We start from the raw sequence: 21,988 nt of genomic DNA, 5'->3' as shown, positions 1-21,988 counted from the left end.
TTGAATTTGCTAAATATAAGTGGACTGGACATTGTGAATATAATTCTTACTTGATAATTGTTCCCATTGCATATAGTTTACTATGTTGAAAACCTTTCCTTTTTATTTAGACAAAAAGATGGAAATGTTGCGGGATATTTGTTTTCACTGACACTCTGAGACTACCAATAAAGTTTACTTTGAATCAGAGGGCAGAGTTAGTCAGTAGTGAACCAGAACTAGCCATAACAGTTTTGGATAACCCAGGACACATTTGAGAGTCAAAGGAAGGAATGTGGAGGGGCTTAGAAAGGTCTGCATCAGGGAAGGAGAGAGAGGAGGCCCCTGGTCATTTCTCTGCCACTTCTATAATCAATCAGGTTTTTATTTACCCCAATATCTGCCTCCCACATTTTACTTAATAATATCACAACATAGGTAAATGTTTACCTATGGACTAAAAAGAATTTTCAGAAAATATGCAAATATTTACTGATTCCCTGAAGGATAATAGAAGCTGTGAGAAAATATTTTTAGCTGTAGAGCATCAGAAAAGAAGCAAATCTTAGTCAGAAGCAACAAACAGTATAAACTTTGATTCTGGCTAGGCTCAGTCATATGGTGCAGTATGGTTTGCACCACTGAGTAGATCAAGAAACCTCATAAAGCACTCTTGACATTGCTTCATGAGTTAACTGTCCATGACTTCTCAGTTCTCCAAAGCCATGCCCCCCTTGATATCCTGGGTCTCTCTGGGGTATTACTCTAGTGATATGGAGCCAAAGATAGCCCAATTAGGTATCTACCACTCTGAGTGTGACAAGCTTCAATACTTTGTTGATTAAGTTAGTAAAATTTTTTCTAGTTTTTTTAAAAGAATTTCCTATATGCTTACTGTATTTACTAGAACTACTAAATGAACACAGCAGTGTGTGTGTGTGTGTGTGTGTGTGTGTGTGTGTGTGTGTGTGTGTGTGATGAAGTATAAGAGTTCATAATTTTGAGAGGAAATTTGAGAGGAAGAGTTGAAGGAGGGAGATGGATTGATTAAATGAAGTGGTAACTTCTGAAAACATCTTTAGAATTCTGGTAAAATGATGGGTGGATAGAAAAGGTAGGTGGGTCTGGGAAAAGTTGAGGGGATTGAATAATGATTGAACCAGGTTGTCTGAAACTCTCATAGAAAAGGCAAATTTGTTTTAAAGAATTAGCAATAAGGAATAGAACCAAGAGATTAAATTCACAGTAATTTCGGCTTCAGTAATTTTGACCCATTGATTCGCATGTCATTTCTATGTGTATGTGCACATGTATATGTGTGACAAAAATGGTATTATACATTTATCAACTTTTTTTTTTGGTTTTTCGACACAGGGTTTCTCTGTGGCTTTGGAGCCTGTCCTGGAGCGAGCTCTTGTAGACCAGGCTGGCCTCGAACTCACAGTGATTCGTCTGCCTCTGCCTCCCGAGTGCTGGGATTAAAGGCGTGAGCCACCACCGCCCGGCTTTATCAACTTTTGAAAGATATGGTGAACCAATATCTTCCACATTTTTACAAAGACACACATGGGTAAAAGATCCATTTGAAATGCAAGACAGAGTACTACATTTTAAAGTATGTAACAGAATATTAAAAACTTATTGATGTGATTTATTGATATTTACTTTTACTTTTTTTAAGACAGGGTCTCACTATGTATTACTGTCTGGCCTGAAACTCACTATGTTGACCAGGCTGGACTCAAACTCACAGAGATTCTCCTGCCTCTGCCTTTCGAGTGCTGGGATTAAAGTTGTGCTCCACCATGCCTAGTCCTCATGGCAATTAACCTTTAAGAAGATTACTACTTGTCAAAGTTTGATGCAGTGGCAAATACCAATAATTTTCTGAAGAATCTCTTTCATAATCCTCCCTCAACTAGCTGTATGAGGCCAGGTTTTTTTCATGTATTTCAACGAAAATTTCCTATCAATAGAGATTCTATGCAAAAGTTATTAATCCAGCTAAAAGTCCATAAAATAATATGACTCTTTACAAATGTTTTGGTTCTCCAAAATATGATCATTTTCATAAATTAATAAGTTGTTAAATAATGGCTTTATTGCTACAATACTTGAATATACACAAGATTTGTAAGTTATAATTTAAATTTTTATTTTGACAGATATAACTCCATAGACAAAAATCTCTTTGGGAGTTTTCAATAACTTTTAAGAGTATTCTGAGACAAAATACCTGAGAATAGTTACCATAAATTAAAGATTACATTTTATTACCTTACATTTAAAATATTTGTGTCTCTTGCTGAGCTGATCTGATCACAATGTGTGGGTTAAACTTTATAGAATATACATTCTTAACAGTGGATTTCCAAGTATCATGGTGATATATTCTGAGAAATATTTTTACTAGACAATTTTATCATTGTGCAAACAACACAGTGTGTACTCATACAAATAGCAGCATATGGCTATCACTTCGCATGGCCCTTTGATTTAATCAGGAAATATGATAAAACATAAAATATATAAAAACTGTTACAGCTGTAACATGGCACACGATTTTACAGGAAAAATACTGTAAATAGGAGTATATAAAGATTAATAGTGTAGTACAGAAAATACACAAACCAGCAGCATCGCATTACATCTGCCAGTAACGTGGTAGTTTTTCATTATTGTAATGTAATTTTATATGACTGTCATCATTTGGGGTTTACACCAGCATTACGACAAACATAAATGTGTTCTGCTCGGCTTTACAATAGCTCCATCACTAGCCAATAGGATTGGTTTCAACTCCGTAACTGGAGACCTGTAGTTGAGACTTCTCACTGTTCCCTATCTGTCTTCTTGGTCTCCATCAATGTATTTGGAAAGCGGCTGGACTGATGAATTTTTGTTGTTAGTATAAAAAAGCTTCACAGACGTGCTTCCACACGGGAAAATGCTATTTGAGAGGCCTAACCCTGTTTCCAGGGCATGATCAACTCAAATTTGACTCCAGAATAAACTACCCCTTTTTCGCTTTGAGGTGAGAGCTGTTTCTAGGTGAGTACTACCTTCATTCCGTTCACTGTCGTTTCTTACCCCATCCATCTTCTCTCAGTTTCTTCTTAAATAATTACTGAGTGCTGTTTTTATATGTAAATCAAGGAGGCTGTAAATCCAGCTTTGTGAAGAGTGGTCGCTCACTTAACATCAACCAAGCCCCACATTTGGGCTATAGCATTTCAAAAATCACACAAAATGTCAGATCATATTCTTTTATTCCCCTCAAAATACACCAAGAGGTCTGCATCTTACATAAAACCCAGAATCTCTACAGAGCCCTGACAGGATCTGCTCACCTTCAAGCCTCCTTCCCTCTCTTTCCTAATCCTTAGTCCGACTTCCGTGGTCTGTGGCGTTAGAATAGTGACCATGGCTGCTGCTATGCGGTGCCCAGAGGTGGCCGTTTCCGTCGCCTGGGTAACTCTTCTGCATTATCAGCTTGTCTCAGATTAAAGGCTCTGCTGTGGGATTACTGCATTAAGCACCTTTACTGTCTAAAATCTCAGATCAATGGTAGAAGCACAATTTGAGAACCATTTAAAGTTACAATGCTCCTTTCCTCTCGTTTCATCCTCTTTTATCTTGCTGGTTTTTTTTTAATGACACATACTACTTAGAGCCCACCACACTACTATTTGTGAGCCATTTTGTCTTTTTGTACCAAACTGTAACTAAATATTGCAAGGAGTGTCACCCAGCAGAGGCTCGGTGAAGGAATCTAGGCACTCCTCTGTGTGTTCGTACAGTTGGGAACAAAACCTGATTTTTTTGTTTGTTTGTTTTTGTTTTTCGAGACAGAGTTTCTCTGTGGCTTTGGAGCCTGTCCTGGAACTAGCTCTTGTAGACCAGGCTGGCCTCGAACTCACAGAGATCCGTCTGCCTCTGCCTCTGCCTCTGCCTCTGCCTCCCGAGTGCTGGGATTAAAGGCGTGCGCCACCACCTTTTGGCACAAAACCTGATTTTAAAGCACCAGATTTGATCAAGAACTTCCTTTCCCCGGAAGTAAACACGTTTGACCAGGGTCACAGACAGGAGCACTTCCGTTTCCGTACAGAGGCTAACAACATGGCGAAAGCCGGCGAAAAGAGTGTGGCTGGCGGGAAGCGAGGCTTGAAGAGGAAAGCCGCCGCCGAAGAGCCTCAGGAGGCTGCGGTGGCGGGCAATGGGGCGGCGGAGAGCGGGGCTCAGCCCCGGAAAGCGGCCGCCTTTCCCCCGGGCTTCAGTATCTCGGAGATTAAGAACAAACAGCGGCGGCACTTGATGTTCACACGGTGGAAGCAGCAGCAGCGCAAGGTACGCGCGTGGCGGAGGCGCAGGCACGCGCTCGCACGGGGTGAGGGTCGAATGGGCACGCGCTCGCACGGGGGGGCTCGCACAGGGGTTGGGGTGTCACACGGGCACGCGCTCGCACAGGGTTTGGGAGGGCGTCTCGCGGGCACACGCGCGGGGTCGGGGGTCGCACGGGCGCTAGCACTGAGTGGGGGTCGCACGGGCTCCGCACCCCGCCTTTGCCCGGCTAGTCACAGCGTTGGTTAATTTCTTGTCTAAATTCCAGATCCCAAACTCGACTGCTTTCAGGAACTCTCACTGAAGTGATTAGTACGGTGAAGTGTCTGGTAGCTGCATTGGCTGTCTAGCGCCCTGTGCTCGCTCTGTTCTGGGAGGAAACATAAGCTAAAACATAGACTTGTGAGGCTTGCCCAAGATCATAAGGCTTATTTGTGTCTAAATTGCAGTTTAAAAACCAAAATTCCTGACTGCTGCATACATAAAAACATGATGCTTTAATTTTTATCTTGCCCCATTTCCTTACTGAATCCTTTTGTAAGTGCTAGGCTGGAGTTAATACAGTGGACTTGTCTCCTAGTTTGGTTTTCAAGTATGAGGGAGGACTGTCCTAGAAGACGTCTTTGAACTGTGCAATTGCGTAGGCACTACAAAATTATATGTGTGCTTTTCTGTAGTGTGTCAAGCATTTTCTCTAGAAGTCAAGAGATACTGGTGTGTAGCAAATAAGTTCCTATTGATCTTAAACGCTTGTATTGGTTATAAATTAGAAGAATAGTTAATGGCGATTTTATTGGAAACACCCTGAAAACTCATCTCTTTATTTTTAGTGCTTTCCAGAAGTAATCGTTATAGCCATGATCTTTAGAATGTAAGCACTAGGGAGAAAATACTTGTTATATGTTTAATTTAATTGGAAGCTTTATAGGGAAATTTAAACCACTGAAAGTTTAAATGTTCAGACTTAATATTGATTTGACAAAACAAGCTCTATGTTAAATCCTATGGATTAGACTGCCTGTTGTGGTTCGGTGATTTAGCTATTAAAGGACAATCTGTCTGGTGGGGGATGGTAGTGTGTACCTGTGATATCAACACTAAGGACGTGGAGGCAAGGGGGCTGTCGTTAGAAGCAAGCCTGGACTACCCAAGCAGACCTTTGAAATGTTTTGTGTCCTTTAAAAGATCACAGTAATTCTTAGACTGTTCATAAAACTAATTTGTGGTTTCAGTATGAGTTTGTGAGTTAACTGCGGGTTTCTCAATATTTTTTGTTTTTATTCCATTAGGAAAAGTTGGCAGCTAAGAAGAAACTTAAAAAAGAGAGAGAGGCTCTTGGGGATAAGGTAAGGTTCTTAGCCATGCCATTTGTCTTAAATATGAACTAGTGTTTCCTAATACTATGTTGCTTTCCTTCTCCTAGAACATTTCAGAGTTGAAAATTAACATAGAAAATCCCTTTCTACTCTTTACCCACCTTAGCAAACTGGTGAAAGCCCATGGCCTGTTCTCAAAGTCAACCACTAGTGAAAACTGTTTAAATTCCCCCTGAACTTTACCTTACACAGTGATGCTGTTGTTGGTCAGGAGGCAGAGAAAGCTCTCCCTGGCTTTGGGACCCAGGGACTCCCCACTTTAGGTGTGAGGGTTTAGCTCTTGTGACTTGAAGCTAGAAGAACTGCTCAATACTCCTACATGGTTGCACAACTAAATTTTTCATTTTTAAAACTTTTACACATATGCTTAGTTTATTAATTTATACTTACAAAGTTTTTTTTTTTTTTTTTTTTTTTTTTTTTTTTCGAGAGAGGGTGTCTCTGTAACTTTGAGCCTGTCGTGGAATAGCTATTGTAGACCAGGCTGGCCTTGAGCTCACAGAGATCCACCTGCCTCTGCCTCCTGAGGGCTGGGATTAAAGGCATGCGCCACCACCACCTGGCTATACTTTTAAAATTTTAACGCATGAGAATAAGGATTCCTGAGGAAGATTTCAGACTACACAGACTAATCCTATTGCACTGTCCAAATAGCATCAGTTCAAATCATACAGAACCATCAATGTTAGGCTATTTTGACCTTCAGTGGTCTAAAATATCACGTAATATTAGTATCTCCGAAAGTCCCATAATCTGCTAATTGCAGCAAATTGGTGTGCTAATCAATCTTTAACATTATTGCTGGCCCTGGGCTGGGGGTGTAGTTTAATAGGCTTTCAATTGGAGTACACAACACCCTTCCTAAAAACACAACAAAATCAGTTTTGTTGTGTTTGAAAGATGACTTCTTTGAATTATCTTCTAAGATTACATAAGGGTCAGCAAGATAACTCAGTAAGGTAAAGGTTCTTGCTGCCTAGCATGGCAAATTGAGGTGGAAGAAGAGAACCGCTCCCACATACTGCACACCTTAAACACATGTACACCCAACATCCTAAATGATTTGTCAGCATATATTTCCTAGATATCCCTGCATGGTGTCCATGTCTTTTGAAGTACTTTTAGTATTATCTCATAATTGTGTTTTCCTTGGCGGTTTGTTGATACCATTTCTTGAGCTGAGCCGCATGATAATTCTGCAGTATCGGGTCATGTGATGTGCTGGGTGTTAGCCATTACCGTGCTGCTGGACGTTTGGTATTGATGTTTATTTCCATTACGAACGGCCACCCCTACAGACCTTTTATTCTTGTCATAAATCCCCCAGCAGAATTTCTAGGCCACTGGGCAGACTTCTGTCACATTCCCCAGTAGATCTCAGGAAAATAGAAACAGCCCCTGGATTTGTGCCTTTGTGATTTTTTTTTTTCCATTCTGTTAATTTCCTTTTTACTGTTAGATATTTTTCTTAGAGAGGGATTGTGATTTCTGCTACTTCTGCCTATTTTAAGTCACTTGAGTCTGTATCTACCATGCCTATGTCTCTTCAGATTGTAAAAAGGTAGCATTATTGCACCATTTTCTTTCAAGGAATTTATGGAGCTGTAGTTGTGGTTCGAAATGAGGAACAGATTGTTTGGAGGTTACTTGAAGACTTTGTTTCCAACTGTAATGTGAAGTAGTTCATAAAATGCTTCTAAACCTCGGCATTTTCCATCTTCCTTAGGCTCCACCGAAGGCTGTTCCCAAGACCATTGACAACCAACGCGTCTACGATGAGACCACAGTGGACCCCAACGATGAGGAGGTAATGTCAGCTCGCCCTTGGTGTGTTGGTGGCTGTAAGAGCAGGCTAACCCCTTCTTCCCTGCCTCCTTGTCCCTTACTCCTCTCTTTGATACTTGGCTCTCACAGAACATTGGGGATGGCAGCACATCATGGCTGCACGGGGCCCTCATTCGCCACTTCACTGAGATCTTTCTTAAATACTGAAAATAGATTTCAGTACGTTTTGTGATCTTTTCCGTACTGGTTTTGCTTGTAAGTCTTGTTAGAGCTGCTTCTGTCCTGTGTTTTCTTAGGCACAGGCATCTCTAACTCTTGCTCTGTTTTCTGGTTTGTGAAAAGCCAGTTCCTCTCACCATAGCATACCTAAACTGGCTACTAATAATTTATCTAATAATTATTACGATTATTCATTGTAAATTTTCGATAGTTATTTCTCCAATGACAGATCTATCTCTTTATCCTACTTTTGTGCTGACTGGAACTTCTGATACATTGTTGAGTAAACAGAAGGCACTGATGGTGTCCTTGCCTTGCTTCTGATTTGAAAGAGTACTGCCGAGTCAGGCTCCTCGGTGTTTACGTCATCGGTGTAGGTTTTCCGTATGCTTTAAAGAAATCCCATTTATGCCTTGTTTTGTCATGAATGAGTATAGAGTTCTTCCTCTGAAAATATTGAGATACTTTGTATTTCTTTCCCATGTTACCTTTATGCATCCATAGGTTTTCTGATGTTAAAAATTAGTATCTTACATTCTTGGGATAGCCCATCCTGGTATGATGCTGTCTTTGTATTTTACAGTTTTGGGTTGTTGTTACTTGCTTAGAATTGATATCTTTATTTGAACTTATGCATTAAACTATGGTAATGTCTCATTAACTCTTTTAGTACTCGCTTTTTTAAAAATTAAAACTTCACTGTAAATATTGTCTAGATAAAAATCATCACCTAGTGAGGAAAGCTAGACCCACAGTCTGTGTTCTAAGAGAACTGTAGTTTAGTTTAACACTCTCCTTCCATTAGGTTTTGTCAGACAGCTTCTTTGTGTTCTTTTCAGGGTAGTTTAATTTCTTTAATCTTCTCTACTGAATTTTGTGTTTCATTTCTGTCCCCTTTGTTTCCTCCTACTTTCATTGAGCTTTTCTATTTTTATTTTATCAATTTGCTCTTTTTGTTTACTATGACCAACAGAACTCCCTTTGAGTATCACCTGTGTAAATCCTACAAGTTTTAAAATGTGCTACTTTCACTATTACTTAAATCAGAGTTTCTCTTTTAGTGGAATAATTGTTGATTTCTCACAATTTATTAGGTTTTTGTTTAGTTAAATTTAATTGACATGTTTATGAGTTTAATTTAGTACATATATACCATTCTTGATGATTAAATTGTAATACATTTATGTCTCAATAACATTTCTGTGTTGTGAGAACCTTCAAATGTCTCCAGTTTTTTGTTTGTTTGTTTTGTTTTTAAGACAGGGCTTCTCTGTGTAGCCCTGGCTGTCCAGAAACTCACTCTGTAGACCTGGCTGGCCTTGAACTCACAGAGATCTGCCTGCCTCTCCCTCCTGAGTGCTGGGAGAATATGATAAATGGCTTTAGACTCTAATGATCTTACTCTGCTCTATTTATAGTTTACAGAATTAATTTCTCTTTAGGATTCATCCTCTCTGTGTCTGGCAGGTATCATTTGCCACCATGTCTTATTTCATTAGTTTCCCCAGTCTTCGGTTTATGTGTTGTCTCAGGCTGTATTTGGTGCCTCTTCCACCCTTGAGCTTTCTCAGGAGGATGGATAGCTAGTTTTTACGGTTCTTTGAAGCTCTGGTTTCCCATGGTTGCTTTAACATGGTCCATACATTTTGACAGCTTGTTGCTTTTGTTCTTGATTTAAGAGGTGTTTTTTGTTTGTTTGTTTGTTTGTTTGTTTGTTTGGTGGGAGAACAGAGGCGCTGGGGGTGGAACCCAGGCCCTTGTGCATGCTAGGCAGCCACACTCTCCAGCCCAAGAGATTTTCTAATTTCCCTTTTAATTGACTTCAGCTCATTGATTATTGTGTATGTTAATTTATAGGTATTTGAAATCTTCTAGATTTCCTTCTCGTAAGTGATTTCTATTAATTCTGTTTTGCTTGCTTAACAGACTTCCTTTCAGTTAGAGGCTTTAAGTCCTAGCCTGTGGTCTGTTCTGAGGAATGTTGTATGGCCCTTGGAAAACATGAGTTTCCTATTATTTTAGGAGGGATTATTGTGTTGGTTGATAGGCTGCTCCTATCTTACTTGTGTGAATTTACTTGTCCCTGGGGAAGAATATGGGTACTCCACCTCTCAGCTGCTTCTCCATGACTGAGTCTTCCTTCCCAGTTTCAGCTCTTCTGTTAGGGGCATGCATTTACAGTTTTGTTGCTCTGTGTAATTACTTGTGTGCATTGTAATTCCGTTCTTATGGAGCAGTACTTCTTAGTGTCTGTTTTCTGTTGTGTACATGGAGCCAGGTAAACTCTATCCTAGGGACTCTCTCCACAGTATGATTTTCCATGTTTTGCTTTGAAGTTATCCATGGACTTGAATTTAATATGTATCACTTTTCAAGAGCATATCCCCACCCCCACCCCCCACCTGTATTGTTCTCAGTTCTTCCTTGGTTATTTTCTTTGATGTTAATTTTTGAGTGTGCTGTTTTAATTATTTTGGTAGTTGCCCTTAAACTTGAAACATACATGAGCTATAAGAGCTTAATTCTTGATACTGGAAGGAAACAAACAAAAGGCACCATGCATCTTTAATCATCCAGGTCTGGTATGAAGCTGCATAATTCAGCTAACCCATAGAGAGATGCTGTTGGCCATATACTGCATGTTTGTGTACCAGCTAGAGTCAGAGTTACTACATGAATTCATCCGGAGCTTTTCAAAGGAATTAGAGTGTACCTTCATATAGTTCAGCCTTCTATGCACACACAGCTTTACCATGTTGGCACCTGTTTCCTAGGCCCTCTAGGTCTGCCTTCCCATCTAGTATAGCTCCTTTCAGTTTAAGGATTTCCCTTTTGTCCCTGTGGCGGATTTATACCTGCTGATTACCCCGGTTGTTTACTGAAGAGACAGTTTGCATTTTGAACATACTCCGCAGCACCATGCTGATCGTCATTTCTCATCTCTCCAAGTGTCCTTGTGATTTTAACAGCTTGGCTCCGATGTGCTCATTATTGTTGCTGTTTATGGCCCACTTGGGATTTGCTGAGCTTCTTGAATAAGTGTTAGTATTTTCATCAAGTTTGTTTTTTTAGCCATGATTTCTTAAATACTTTTTCTACCTTTCTCTCCTGCCGGTCACAAGGCTCCCTTCACACAGACTGTTGAAGTTTTGACATGTGCTTTACATTTCCAGGACGGTCTTCTCTGTTCTCCATCCTGGTTCAGCTCTTCATTCATGGCTCTTCAGTCCACTGATTCTTCTACTGTGTCCGTGTTTTCTTTAAATCATAGAACACATTACTCAGAGCTGCTTTGCCATCTGCCAAATTTCACATGTCAGCCCACTCAGTTATCTGCTAATTATCTCCCCCTAATTTATCACACTATCTACTAAGTTTTGGCTGAAAGTTATTTTTACATAACATAGTGTTGTAGTTTTGACTGAATGTTATTTAATTAGTTTATTTTGGGTTTTACAGGATCTTCCTGTGTAGTCCAGGCTACCCTGGAACTCCCTGTGTAGCGTAGCCTGACTCCAAGCTTGAAGCAGTCCTGCCTCAGCCTCCCTGGGATTACAGGAATGAGCTACTGTGCTCAGCTCTGGTTTATTCTTTATGGACTGCTTTATTGTTTCTGTAACTTGCCTGGACTTTCAAGTATGCAATCATTTTCTTCTGGGCAGTGGTATGATGTCTGCTCAATTCTTGTTGTTTTGTCTGTAACCTGCCTCGCTACTGACCGCCCCTGTTTTAATTACATACCTTATGTCAGTCGGAGTTAGGCAGGTCCAGTTGAACCCCTGGAGTCCCTCAGACATGTACCTCTCTCTGAGCTGTGCACGTGTGGAGGAACGCTTTCCACGCTCCACCCCTTCTCACTCCCTGCCTTCCACACTCAGTGCTTCTCAGGTCTCCCTCAGCGTGTGTGAGATCAGAGCCACCTTGGGTTTGTGTTGACAGCATCTTTAGTACACCTACAACTCCTGCTTGAGAGCATCGCCTTGAAATTTCTAGCTCTCCGTACTTACCTTCAGTTAGGTCTACAGCCCTGATTTGACAAAGCTTCGTGTTTTCACATTTCCCCCATGATTCTTGTCTTCTACTCCATGCTGCTTCCCTGTCCTAGGTATTGCTGTTGTTGCTGTTTTAATCTACCAGCATGATGAGCAGGACTAGCATTAGTCAGGCCTGGTATTCTTGCCCATGCCTGTGGCCCCTGTGCAAGAATACACACATCTTAGTTTGTGCCCTGAAAGCATTTTTGATAGCTACCCAGTTTATACTCGAATTGTGTGGAAGGTGAGTTAGCCACTTCATGTCACTCCTCCTGCACCTATCAGCTAACAGTCGTTGAAACAACATTATAAAATCCAGGCTCAGTGAACTGTTTGGTACAAAAGAATCTGTCCTCTGTTTTCAGGTGGCCTATGATGAAGCTACAGATGAATTTGCTTCCTACTTCAACAGGCAGACATCTCCTAAGATTCTCATCACGACATCGGATAGACCTCATGGGGTAAACACATTGATCAGTGTAGTCCATGAGTCCTTACGTCATATTTAAAATGCTCTATTGAGAAAAGTGAGATGGTTAATTGCCATTGGTAATGACAGTGAGTAAGTAAACGGAGATAGCTGCTGACACGGTGTAGGTTACTGAGCACAGTTCTTCAGGGTAGTTTTATAACCTTGACAACTCTCAACACCATGGCTGAATAACTCCTTGTTATGAAGTGCTATCATTATGGGATGTTTAGCAAGATCCCCAGCCTCTGTCCATTACAAGGCAGCAGTATCCCTACCCCCTGCACCAGTCCTAGCCACAAAATGTCTACAGACATTGCCATGTCTCTGTCTCTGGAAGAAGCTCTGCTCCTTGTTGGAGACCTGGCTTTGGGGTAAATGGCCTTTAACACAGGAGACATTGCTCCGCCTTCATCCTTCCTCTCTCTGTTATCTTCTGGTAATACTATCTTTGAATCATCATCAGTCCTGTCCTTATTAGTACATCCTTTTTCCTTCTTACTCTGAGTAATATCTCTTATCTTCTTACAGAGAACAGTACGGCTCTGCGAGCAGCTCTCAACAGTTATACCAGATTCACATGTGTATTACAGAAGAGGATTGGCTCTGAAAAAAATTATTCCACAGTGCATTGCAAGAGATTTCACAGACCTGATTGTTATTAATGAAGATCGTAAAATACCGAGTATCCTTTGGGTTTGTTTGTAAAGGAATTTTTCTGGCCCTTTTCTCGCCTATTTTTAAACATATTTGAAGGACTAGGAAAAGGATTCCTATAAGTTTTAGAATGGACATTTTTCCCATAGCATTGCATCTATCCAAGATGCTGTAAGATGGTTTTTAATTCATGCAAACATGTATCAGGCAAGTGTCACAGTTAAAACACTGCTATAGTGTAAAAGGAGAGTGCACATTGGTTTTCCAGCTGCCCAGACCCTAATAATCACAAAGAATCTATATTAATTATAACACTGCTTGGCCAATGGCTTAGGCATACTTTTGCCTAGCTCTTATATCTTAAATTAACCCATTTATATTAATCTGTGTATCGCCACAAGGCTGTTGTATACCAGAAAGGTTTCGGCAACTACATGGCATCCCTATAACTCTGCTTACTCTCTCTATATATCTCTGTTTAGATTTTCCGCCTGGTTTTACTCTGCTAAGCCATAAGCCAAAATAACTTCTTTATTAACCAATGGTAGTAAAACATATTCACACATACAGAAGGGATGTGGAATATTCCACATCATCCACCCATTTTTGTCTAAATAAGAAGGAAGGTTTTAATTTTAACATAGTAATATTATATGTAACAAAATAGGTATTAAGCAAGAATTACAGTTACAGTATTTTTTGTGGGTCTAGTTTTATATCTAATTTATTCTTTATTATAACTAAGGAAAACTATAACTATTTGTTTTTAACTCTTTAAAGACCCCAGAAGGATATAATATTATTTAAGTAAACAAGATATACATTATAAGAAACTTTTAAAACGCTAGATTTGACAGAGACATCTTGCCGTCAGTCACCCAAAGAACCCAAAGTTCTTCTGTAACACTGGGGCATCCATCTTCAGCCTATAGACCCATAGTAACTGGCAGACTCTTTAGTGAAGCAGGAAATTTTAAAATCTGTTTTGTCTGTCAGGTTTTTTGTTGTTGTTGTTGTTTTGTTTTTTGTTTTGTTTTGTGTGTGTGTGTATGCTTTGTAGAATTTCTGGCAGATTTTTCTGTAAAACCTGAAGGACCATCCTGTCCACCTTTAGCAGTCACTTTTCTGTGGGTCCTGCGTGTCCAGTTTATACAGCATACCATCAAACAGTCCAGGCAAGAGCAGTCTCTTGCACAAATGCCATTGAAGGCAAATTTTATACAAGTTTCTTTAATGTTCATTAACCTTTTTGAAGTATTGGTGCTGCCAAAAAGTAGACATGTCTTACTCTCAAGAAAAGTCTAAGTTTTTAAAACATTTTAAATACCGTATTTTGTAGGTCGTTGAAGTTTGGGATTATCTATTTAACCGAAATATATCTCTGTATATCTAGAAAACCTAACGAACATGACTACAAGTTTGACTATTACAACTGACTATTAATTTGTATTTTTTAATTATACATTACATTTTTAAATGAGAAAAAAGAGTAGAAATACATATACAGAGTATAACAAATCAACCTTAAATTTGTATCAATAGACCAAGATCTATACCAATGCAAAGTATTTATATCATATCTGTCTTTAAATGAAAACAAACATTTATAAACAATCATTTTGGGAATTTGGTGTAGTTTTTAACTGCTTCCTGCTGTTTGTTGGGTAAAGTATTCTTAGGGTTCATGGAGACCTTTCGGTGGGGGTAGGGAGGGTGTTTCATTAACCCACATTAGCTTGGAAGGAATCCACAGGTTCTCATCTGATGTGGAAATAAAAACAGAACCCCTTTTCCAAAGTAACATATCCTTAGACTCCAATTTTGAAGTTAAGGTATCTTTTTGTTGATTTAACTTAGCAGACCCCAGAACTAAATGTTTCCCTGCAGTCAGAAATTTTAAAGAAAACACAATGATAAACATAATCCAGACTCTCTATGTATATTTTGTCTTTACGTGCCTTATTTATTTTATTCCTCTAATCTGTGGCTGTCTGTACTCTTTTATATTACTTTTACTGTCTCTTTAAAGACTTTGTTTTATATTTTTTAAATATTTTTAATAACTGTTTATACTCTTTCTCCCAAGCTTTTTAAAATATACTGTGACCCGTTTAGAGGTTTATTTCTGTCTGAATCTGTCTTTATTGCGTATTTGTAATCATATTCTGACCAGGAGTACCTTTATTATTTTTTTAAATGTTAAGTGTGCATGGCTAGGATCAACTCCACCGTCCTGCCTGCTGACTCCGCTCTGTAAAGCATGGTGGAGGTATGTACACCACCTCTGCGAGCCATGCTCACCACCCCAGCTCCAGGGAAGCAGAGGTCTATGTTGCCATTAAGCCTTTGCTCACAAACCCTAAGTGCTTGGTAGCTGGACCTCCTGAAAGATCCAGAGCCATTCATTCTGCCAGTACCAACCAGGCAGCCATTCTTTAAAGGATCCGCACCTCTGCTTGTGGCTCACAACAGAGTCTATGTGGCTCACAACAGAGTCTATTTGGAAAAAGAATGCGACTACTAAGAAGCTGTGCTTGCTCCCTTTTTTGTGAGTCTAGAAGCCCTCTTTTTCTTTAAAGTTTTTTTTTAGTCTTATATTTTTAGTCTTACATTGTTCACCATTTTGTAAAAGGAGATTGCTTGTTGGTTTTCTGCCTGTCCAGGTCCAAATAATCACACAGAAACGCTATTAATTATAATACTGTTTGGCCAACGGTGTAGGTGTATTTTTACGTGGCTCTTATATCTTAAATTAACCCATTTTCATTAATCTGTATATCGCCATGAAGCTGTGGCCTCCCAGAAAGGTTTCAGCAGCTTCTGTCTCCTTCATTAGCCACATGTCGTCTCTTTGACTTCGCCTACTCTGGATAGATCCTTGTTCGGATTTCCTGCCTGGCTTTACTCTCCTAAGCCATTGGCTAAACAGCTTCTCTATTAACCAATGGTAATAAAACATATTCACAGCATATCGAGAGGAATCCCACACCCATAATATAACAGCAGTTAGCCAGCCATAATGAATTCAGGCAAAAAGTCCTGTTAACTAATAGCACTGTTCCAGCAACATGAGGGGAGGGGACTTCATGGGGACACTTGAGCCAGGTCTGATGAATGAGTTGGAGCGGTCAGTGGGAAAGGAGGCAGCATGAGCGCTGGCCCGGCTGACACCGTGTGTTTGGTGTAACTTCATCTTGGATGTAGGAAGCACGTTGTGAGGTGGGGTGGAGCATGTTATGTGCTTGGCGGTGGTGTGGGTGTCAGCGACAGTGAAGCGTTCTCTGTGTCTCATATCTGTCGTACTGTCTTCTGACCCCAAGGTGTTTCTGCTTACGAAAGGATGTCAAATATATCTAGATTTCTTCTTGTACTTGCTATTATTTCTTAAATAGTACCTATAATTTCAGTATTTAGATGACCAATTGGGTGAGTCAGATTAGTAAAGAATTTATAAAAACAGCAATAGGACTTTCTGTTCTGCCACAAGACAGCACATTCTTTTTTTTAATATCAGTGAACACTCACTGTTCTAATACAATGTATTTTTTAAATCCATTTTTCACAGCTTTCATTGTTTTTATATAACTTAAGTGTATTATTTTGTTCACCTGTATTAGTTTTCCAGAAGCTAAAATAGACAAAAAAACTAGCTCTTTAACATGGCATTTGTTGACTAGATTATTATTTGGTTTGACTAGGTTATTATAATTTTTATGCCTAATTATTCGAGAAAAGAACAATTTTTAAAGTGATTGCTGCCTTTATAACTACTTCCCTAAATAAAATGACAAGGTCTATTTTGGTTGTAGCAGTTAAGTTGTAATCATTTAAAGCTGCTAAAACAAGCATTCATCAATTTAATGTTTTCTCTTTGCTTTAATATTTCATATAGGTACACAAGTGACAGCATTTCTAGCTTTTAGAAAGCCTGCATTATCTTCTATATCAGAAAATGTAGTCGAAGTAGAGAGCACCAACTGTTACTTTAATGACCCAGGTGGAAATATGAAGTCAGGAGGAAGTGATGGTAGAGGGGAAATGTTCAATGAGAGCAGCAGGGCGGCTGCGCAGAGGCTGAGGAGAACTAATGGTGGCAGTGGGGACAGAATTGTTCTGTAAATCTCATACCGTATGCATATAGCTGTGCAGTGGTTTTGGTTAGTTTTCTACTGCTGTGACAGACCACCATGACCAACTTCTAAACGAAAGCATTTACTTAGGGCTTCTGAGAGTGGGTCCATGCCCATCATGGCAGGGAGCATGGCGGCAGGCAGGCAGGCACTGGAGCAGGAGCTGAGAACTTACATCCTGTTGGATGTAAGTTGGAGGGGGAGAAAGAAGACAGACAGAGCAGACAGAGCCTGGAGAGGGTTTTTGAAGTCTCAAAGGTCACCCCAATGATAAACCTCCAAGGCCACACCTCTAACCCCTTGCTAAAGTCCTCGAACAATTCACATATATGAGCCTGTGGGGACTGTTCTCATTCAGACCCCACATTGAAGGCAATAAGAAAGTAAGGTGACATATCTAAGGATGATGCTTTTTTAAAAAGATTTATTTATTTTATTTTATTTTATTTTTGTTTTTCGAGACAGGGTTTCTCTGTAGCTTTGGAGCCTGTCCTGGAACTAGCTCTTGTAGACCAGGCTGGTCTCGAACTCACAGAGATCCGCCTGCCTCTGCCTCCCGAGTGCTGGGATTAAAGGCGTGAGCCACCGCCGCCCGGCAAAAGATTTATTTATTATGCATGCATGTATACCTGCAGGCCAGAAGAGGGCACCAGATCTCATTATAGATGGTGGTACCATGTGTATGCTGGGAACTGAACTCAGGTCCTCTGGAAGAATAGTCAGTGCTCTAACTGCTGAGCCATCTCTCCAGCCTGGTTAATGCTTTTTTTTTTTAAAAAAAAAAAAAATGGGTGTAATATAGCTTCTCCTGGCTGCCTTTAGTTCAGCCGTTCTCAACCTATGTTTCATGACCCCTTTGGTAGGGGGTGAATGAACCTTTCACAGGGGTCGCCTAAGACCACCAGAAAACTCAGATATTTACATTATGATTCATAAAAATAGCAAAATTACAGTTATGAGGTAACAACGAAATAATTTTCTGGTTGGTGTCACCATAACACGAAGAATTGTATTAAAGGGTCGCATCATTAGGAAAGCTGAGAACCATGCTTTACTCAGAAAAGACAGCAGCCGAAGGGTTCAAATTCCAGGCTGCAGTAAACTATCTCCGTCCCTATAAGTACTTTTTAATTTTGAAATTGGGTTGAAGTTGCCCAGGCACAGGCCTTGGAACTTTACCCCTCTTGCTTCAGTCTCTAGGCAGCTGGATCGCCGGCCTGGCCAGCAGTCTTAGCTTTTCACTTCCGCCGCCCCCGTCACCCTACACTAAAGCTGTTACCACTGAACACCCTGTCAGCCACTGCTTTTAGTTTTGCCTGCTTGTTCCTAACTTACTCATTGGTGTTAGAGTACCTGTGTGCTGCAAAACCTTGAATGCTAGTCCCTTTACTGCAGCTGGGACTCTGGTGCTTTTGGCTGCTGTACTTGCTGATAGGTAGGTCTCATATTTAATCTGTAGTTGCAGTACCTAGCACTCTGTTCATGCTAGACTATAACTGGATTATAAAGGTTGATTTTCATTTCTCATTAACCCAAAAAGATTTTTTCTTAAAAAATATCAGTTTTGCCAGGTGGTAGTGATGTGTGCCTTTATTCCCAGCACTTGGGAGGCAGAGATAGGCAGCCCTCTGTGAGTTTGACGCCCGCATGGTCTACAGAGTGAGCTCCACAAACCCTGTCTCAAAAAAGACAACAAAAAATTAAAATTAACAACAACAAAAAAAAGAAATAGCAGCTTTGATTTTGATTGAATTTGCAATCCTGAGATGATATTCTTTTTGTTTGTTTGTTTGTTTGTTTGTTTTTCGAGACAGGGTTTCCCTGTAGTTTCTAGAGCCTGTCCTGGATCTAGCTCTTGTAGACCAGGCTGGCATCGAACTCAGAGATCCGCCTGCCTCTGCCTCCCCAGTGCTGGGATTAAAGGCATGCGCCACCACCGCCCGGCTCTGAGATGATATTCTTAACATGTCCTCATCTTACAAACAGGACATACAGTGGAGGTGAACTGACATACCAGTAGCATTGAATCCCAACTTTTTTCTTCTTGAGTAGTGGTCATTGGATAGATTTTTGTTGTTGTATTCTTTGACTTTGAAAGCCCTTGGTACCCTATTGAGAATGATGGTATTTAATTGTAAAAATAAAAAAGTAAGACTCTTTTAGATAAGTATATTTTTTTGTAAGATTTGATGTGGTTTGACTTTGGTTTGGTAGGAAAAATTCAGTTAACCCAGAAGAACAAATACATCCATCTACTAATTTCTAGGCACCCTCAAACATACGGAAGACAACTTATTTATGCAATGTAGGGCTCATATAGTCTGGTGTGTTTCTTAACCTTTATAAACAGATGGCCTTATTTTGAGTCACTTGCCAAATGGTCCAACTGCTCATTTTAAAATGAGTAGTGTTCGTCTTCGTAAAGAAATTAAGGTGAGTTTTATGTATTCCTTGATCAATATTGGCCTCAGTAGATTCTTAAAGATCTAATTAGTGTTGTTTGACCTTCGGATAACATCAGGTTGTTGTGAGGCCATAAACAATTCTGACAATAGCAGTGTCCTCCTTACCATGAGTGTTGATTTTCTAGTAGGGTTAACATTAGGCTGTGTTCAGTGCATATTCACACATTAAATATATTTTTGTGTGTTTGATAAGCCATCTCTTACATTTCTGTCATTTTAAGAATTTTTAAAGTCAGGATTGGTAGCTCCTGCAGTAATCCCGGGACATGGGGATTACTCTGACCCCGAGGAAGAAGGGCTACGGTTTTAGGGAAGGTTCAGTGCCAGACCAGTCTGAGCCAGAGTGAGACCCTCAGTCAAAACCAACAAATGAATTGTTTTTAATAATTGTCTAAATTCTAGACCCCAAAATTATAACGTATAATTCTTCTCATTATCTTTACTCGGCATTGGTTTTTTTTTTCCAGAGGCGAGGCAAAGATCCTACAAAACATGTTCCCGAGATAATTCTGAATAACTTTACAACACGGCTAGGCCATTCTATTGGACGCATGTTTGCTTCTCTCTTTCCTCATAATCCTCAATTTATTGGAAGGCAGGTTGCCACCTTCCACAATCAGCGGGATTACATCTTCTTCAGGTTTCACAGGTAAGGGCAAACACTAACTTAGACCTTTTTGTCTGTATGAACCTGTTTGGATGTAACAAGTCCTGTAAGCTTTGCCATAGAAAATGAGTTGGAATGAACCCAACTGTTCAACTTTTGTCTCTGAAGATATATATTCAAGAGTGAAAAGAAAGTGGGAATTCAGGAACTTGGACCACGTTTTACCTTAAAATTACGCTCTCTTCAGAAGGGAACCTTCGATTCTAAATATGGAGAATATGAGTGGGTCCATAAGGTATGTGGTAGTTGTTCTAAAACCCGTTTTGACTATGTAAGAGAATTTCTTCCCCATAACCTAGAATGAAGCGATCTGATGTGGTATCATGGCCTGCTAGTAACCTGGATTTGCATAAGTAGCCCAAAGAACAGTGGTCTTTAAACAGGACCAACATCAACCTAGGAAGGGAAAAATCTCAGGCCCAGACCTACTGGGGTGGAGGCTGAGCAGGCTCTGAAGGCTGGCGCACAGTGCTCTGCTTCACTGTTTGAGAACTACCACCACTGGGCTCAAGAGCACTGGAAAGCACCTTAAGAGTTGAAAATGTCTGTAAAGCATTTCCTGTCTAGTTAGCAGCAGTACAGCCTTCCCATTTTTACTTTAAAACTACATGCAGGCATGGAACAGAAATTTTCAGCTCATTTAAATCCAACCTTACAACTCTCTGGGTCTCAGACATACCCATAGTGTTTTTAGCAGTGTTATTCATAAAGATCTATGAAAGCCAGCTTATCTAAGTTTTTCATCGTCTTTCTTCTCTAATTTTCAGCCACGGGAAATGGATACAAGTAGAAGAAAATTCCATTTATAACGTACTAAGGGAGTAGTAGTGAATTTTGCTGGACAGACCTGTCTTGAAAATCTTGGTAAATTATTTAACAAAACACCCTTTTCAAAATGGAATTTATTGATTTTATAAATCTTATATTTGAACAAATGACCAGGTGCCATGAATTTCCACTGTTGGAATAAATAAATGTAATTTTGGTGAGGGTCTAAAAGTCCTAAAACTTGTCATTTCAGATTAGCTGTGAATAATTCCGTTGGAATGAAGAGTCAAACTTTCTAATATGCATTCCCAAAGGCTAAAAGTATTGTTGGTAGTGTGTAGCCCTGATTTAATACACCAGTCCTGGGGGCCAGATTGCCAGGACTTGGCACCAAGATACAGGTCATTAGAGTTAATCTTTCAGTTCCTGTTTTCTTGCTCCTTTTAACCTAATCATCTACTATCCTGCTTCATTCAGATAGTGTCTCAAGTTCTCAAGTTTTGTTATTGTTGGTTTTGTTTTTGGAGACAGGGTTTCACTGTGTAACTGTGGCAGACCTGGAACTTCCCAAGTCGCTGGGATGAAAGGCATGCTATACCACTACCTGGCTTAAGTTCTTGATTTTTCTAATGGGACTGTTATTTCCAAACTAAAGCAACAACCCTTCCTGGTTTAACTGCTAAATGTACTACAAAGGGTTTTGTTTGGAGTCTTTTGTTGTTTGTGTGAATCCCGAGGACAGTGCCCAGTACCTGTAATCCCTTTCTGTATTATTTATTAAACAGTCTCATTAAACCTAGAGCTCACCATTTTAACCCACGCTGGTGGCCAACAAACCCTCTCCCCCGGTGCTAGTATTATGGGCATGCACGACCATGCTTTGTACGCTTTGTACAGGTGGCAGGGATCTGAGTACAGATCATAATCACACAGCAGATACTCTTACCCACTGAGCCACTTTCCACCCGTATTTGGAATATTTAAAGTAATTCCTATAACTAGCTAAAAGAAAGTGGAAGTCTTCCTATCTTGAATAAAATTTTGCAATAGACTGTAAGTTCCTAGAAGCCTTGCCAATGTAAAGCATTGAATCTAATA

The 21,988-nt window shown here is 39.9% G+C and overlaps 1 protein-coding gene across 1 annotated transcript; it reads left to right on the top strand.

The window, feature by feature from the left end:
• Positions 1 to 4,090: 4,090 nt before the first annotated feature.
• On the top strand, positions 4,091 to 21,685 carry Rpf1 (ribosome production factor 1 homolog). The gene is made up of 9 exons (XM_038311144.1): positions 4,091 to 4,326; positions 5,610 to 5,666; positions 7,423 to 7,503; positions 12,100 to 12,195; positions 12,735 to 12,888; positions 19,341 to 19,423; positions 19,923 to 20,104; positions 20,231 to 20,357; positions 20,890 to 21,685. The coding sequence occupies exons 1-9, from the start codon at positions 4,099 to 4,101 to the stop codon at positions 20,929 to 20,931; spliced, it is 1,050 nt and encodes a 349-aa protein (XP_038167072.1). The 5' UTR covers positions 4,091 to 4,098; the 3' UTR covers positions 20,932 to 21,685.
• Positions 21,686 to 21,988: the final 303 nt, after the last annotated feature.

Source organism: Arvicola amphibius, chromosome 14 (assembly GCF_903992535.2).
Source record: "Arvicola amphibius chromosome 14, mArvAmp1.2, whole genome shotgun sequence".
In the NCBI taxonomy this organism is placed as follows: domain Eukaryota; kingdom Metazoa; phylum Chordata; class Mammalia; order Rodentia; family Cricetidae; genus Arvicola; species Arvicola amphibius.
Note: the sequence above shows the minus strand (reverse complement) of the source record. Positions and strands in the feature narration are given on the sequence as shown.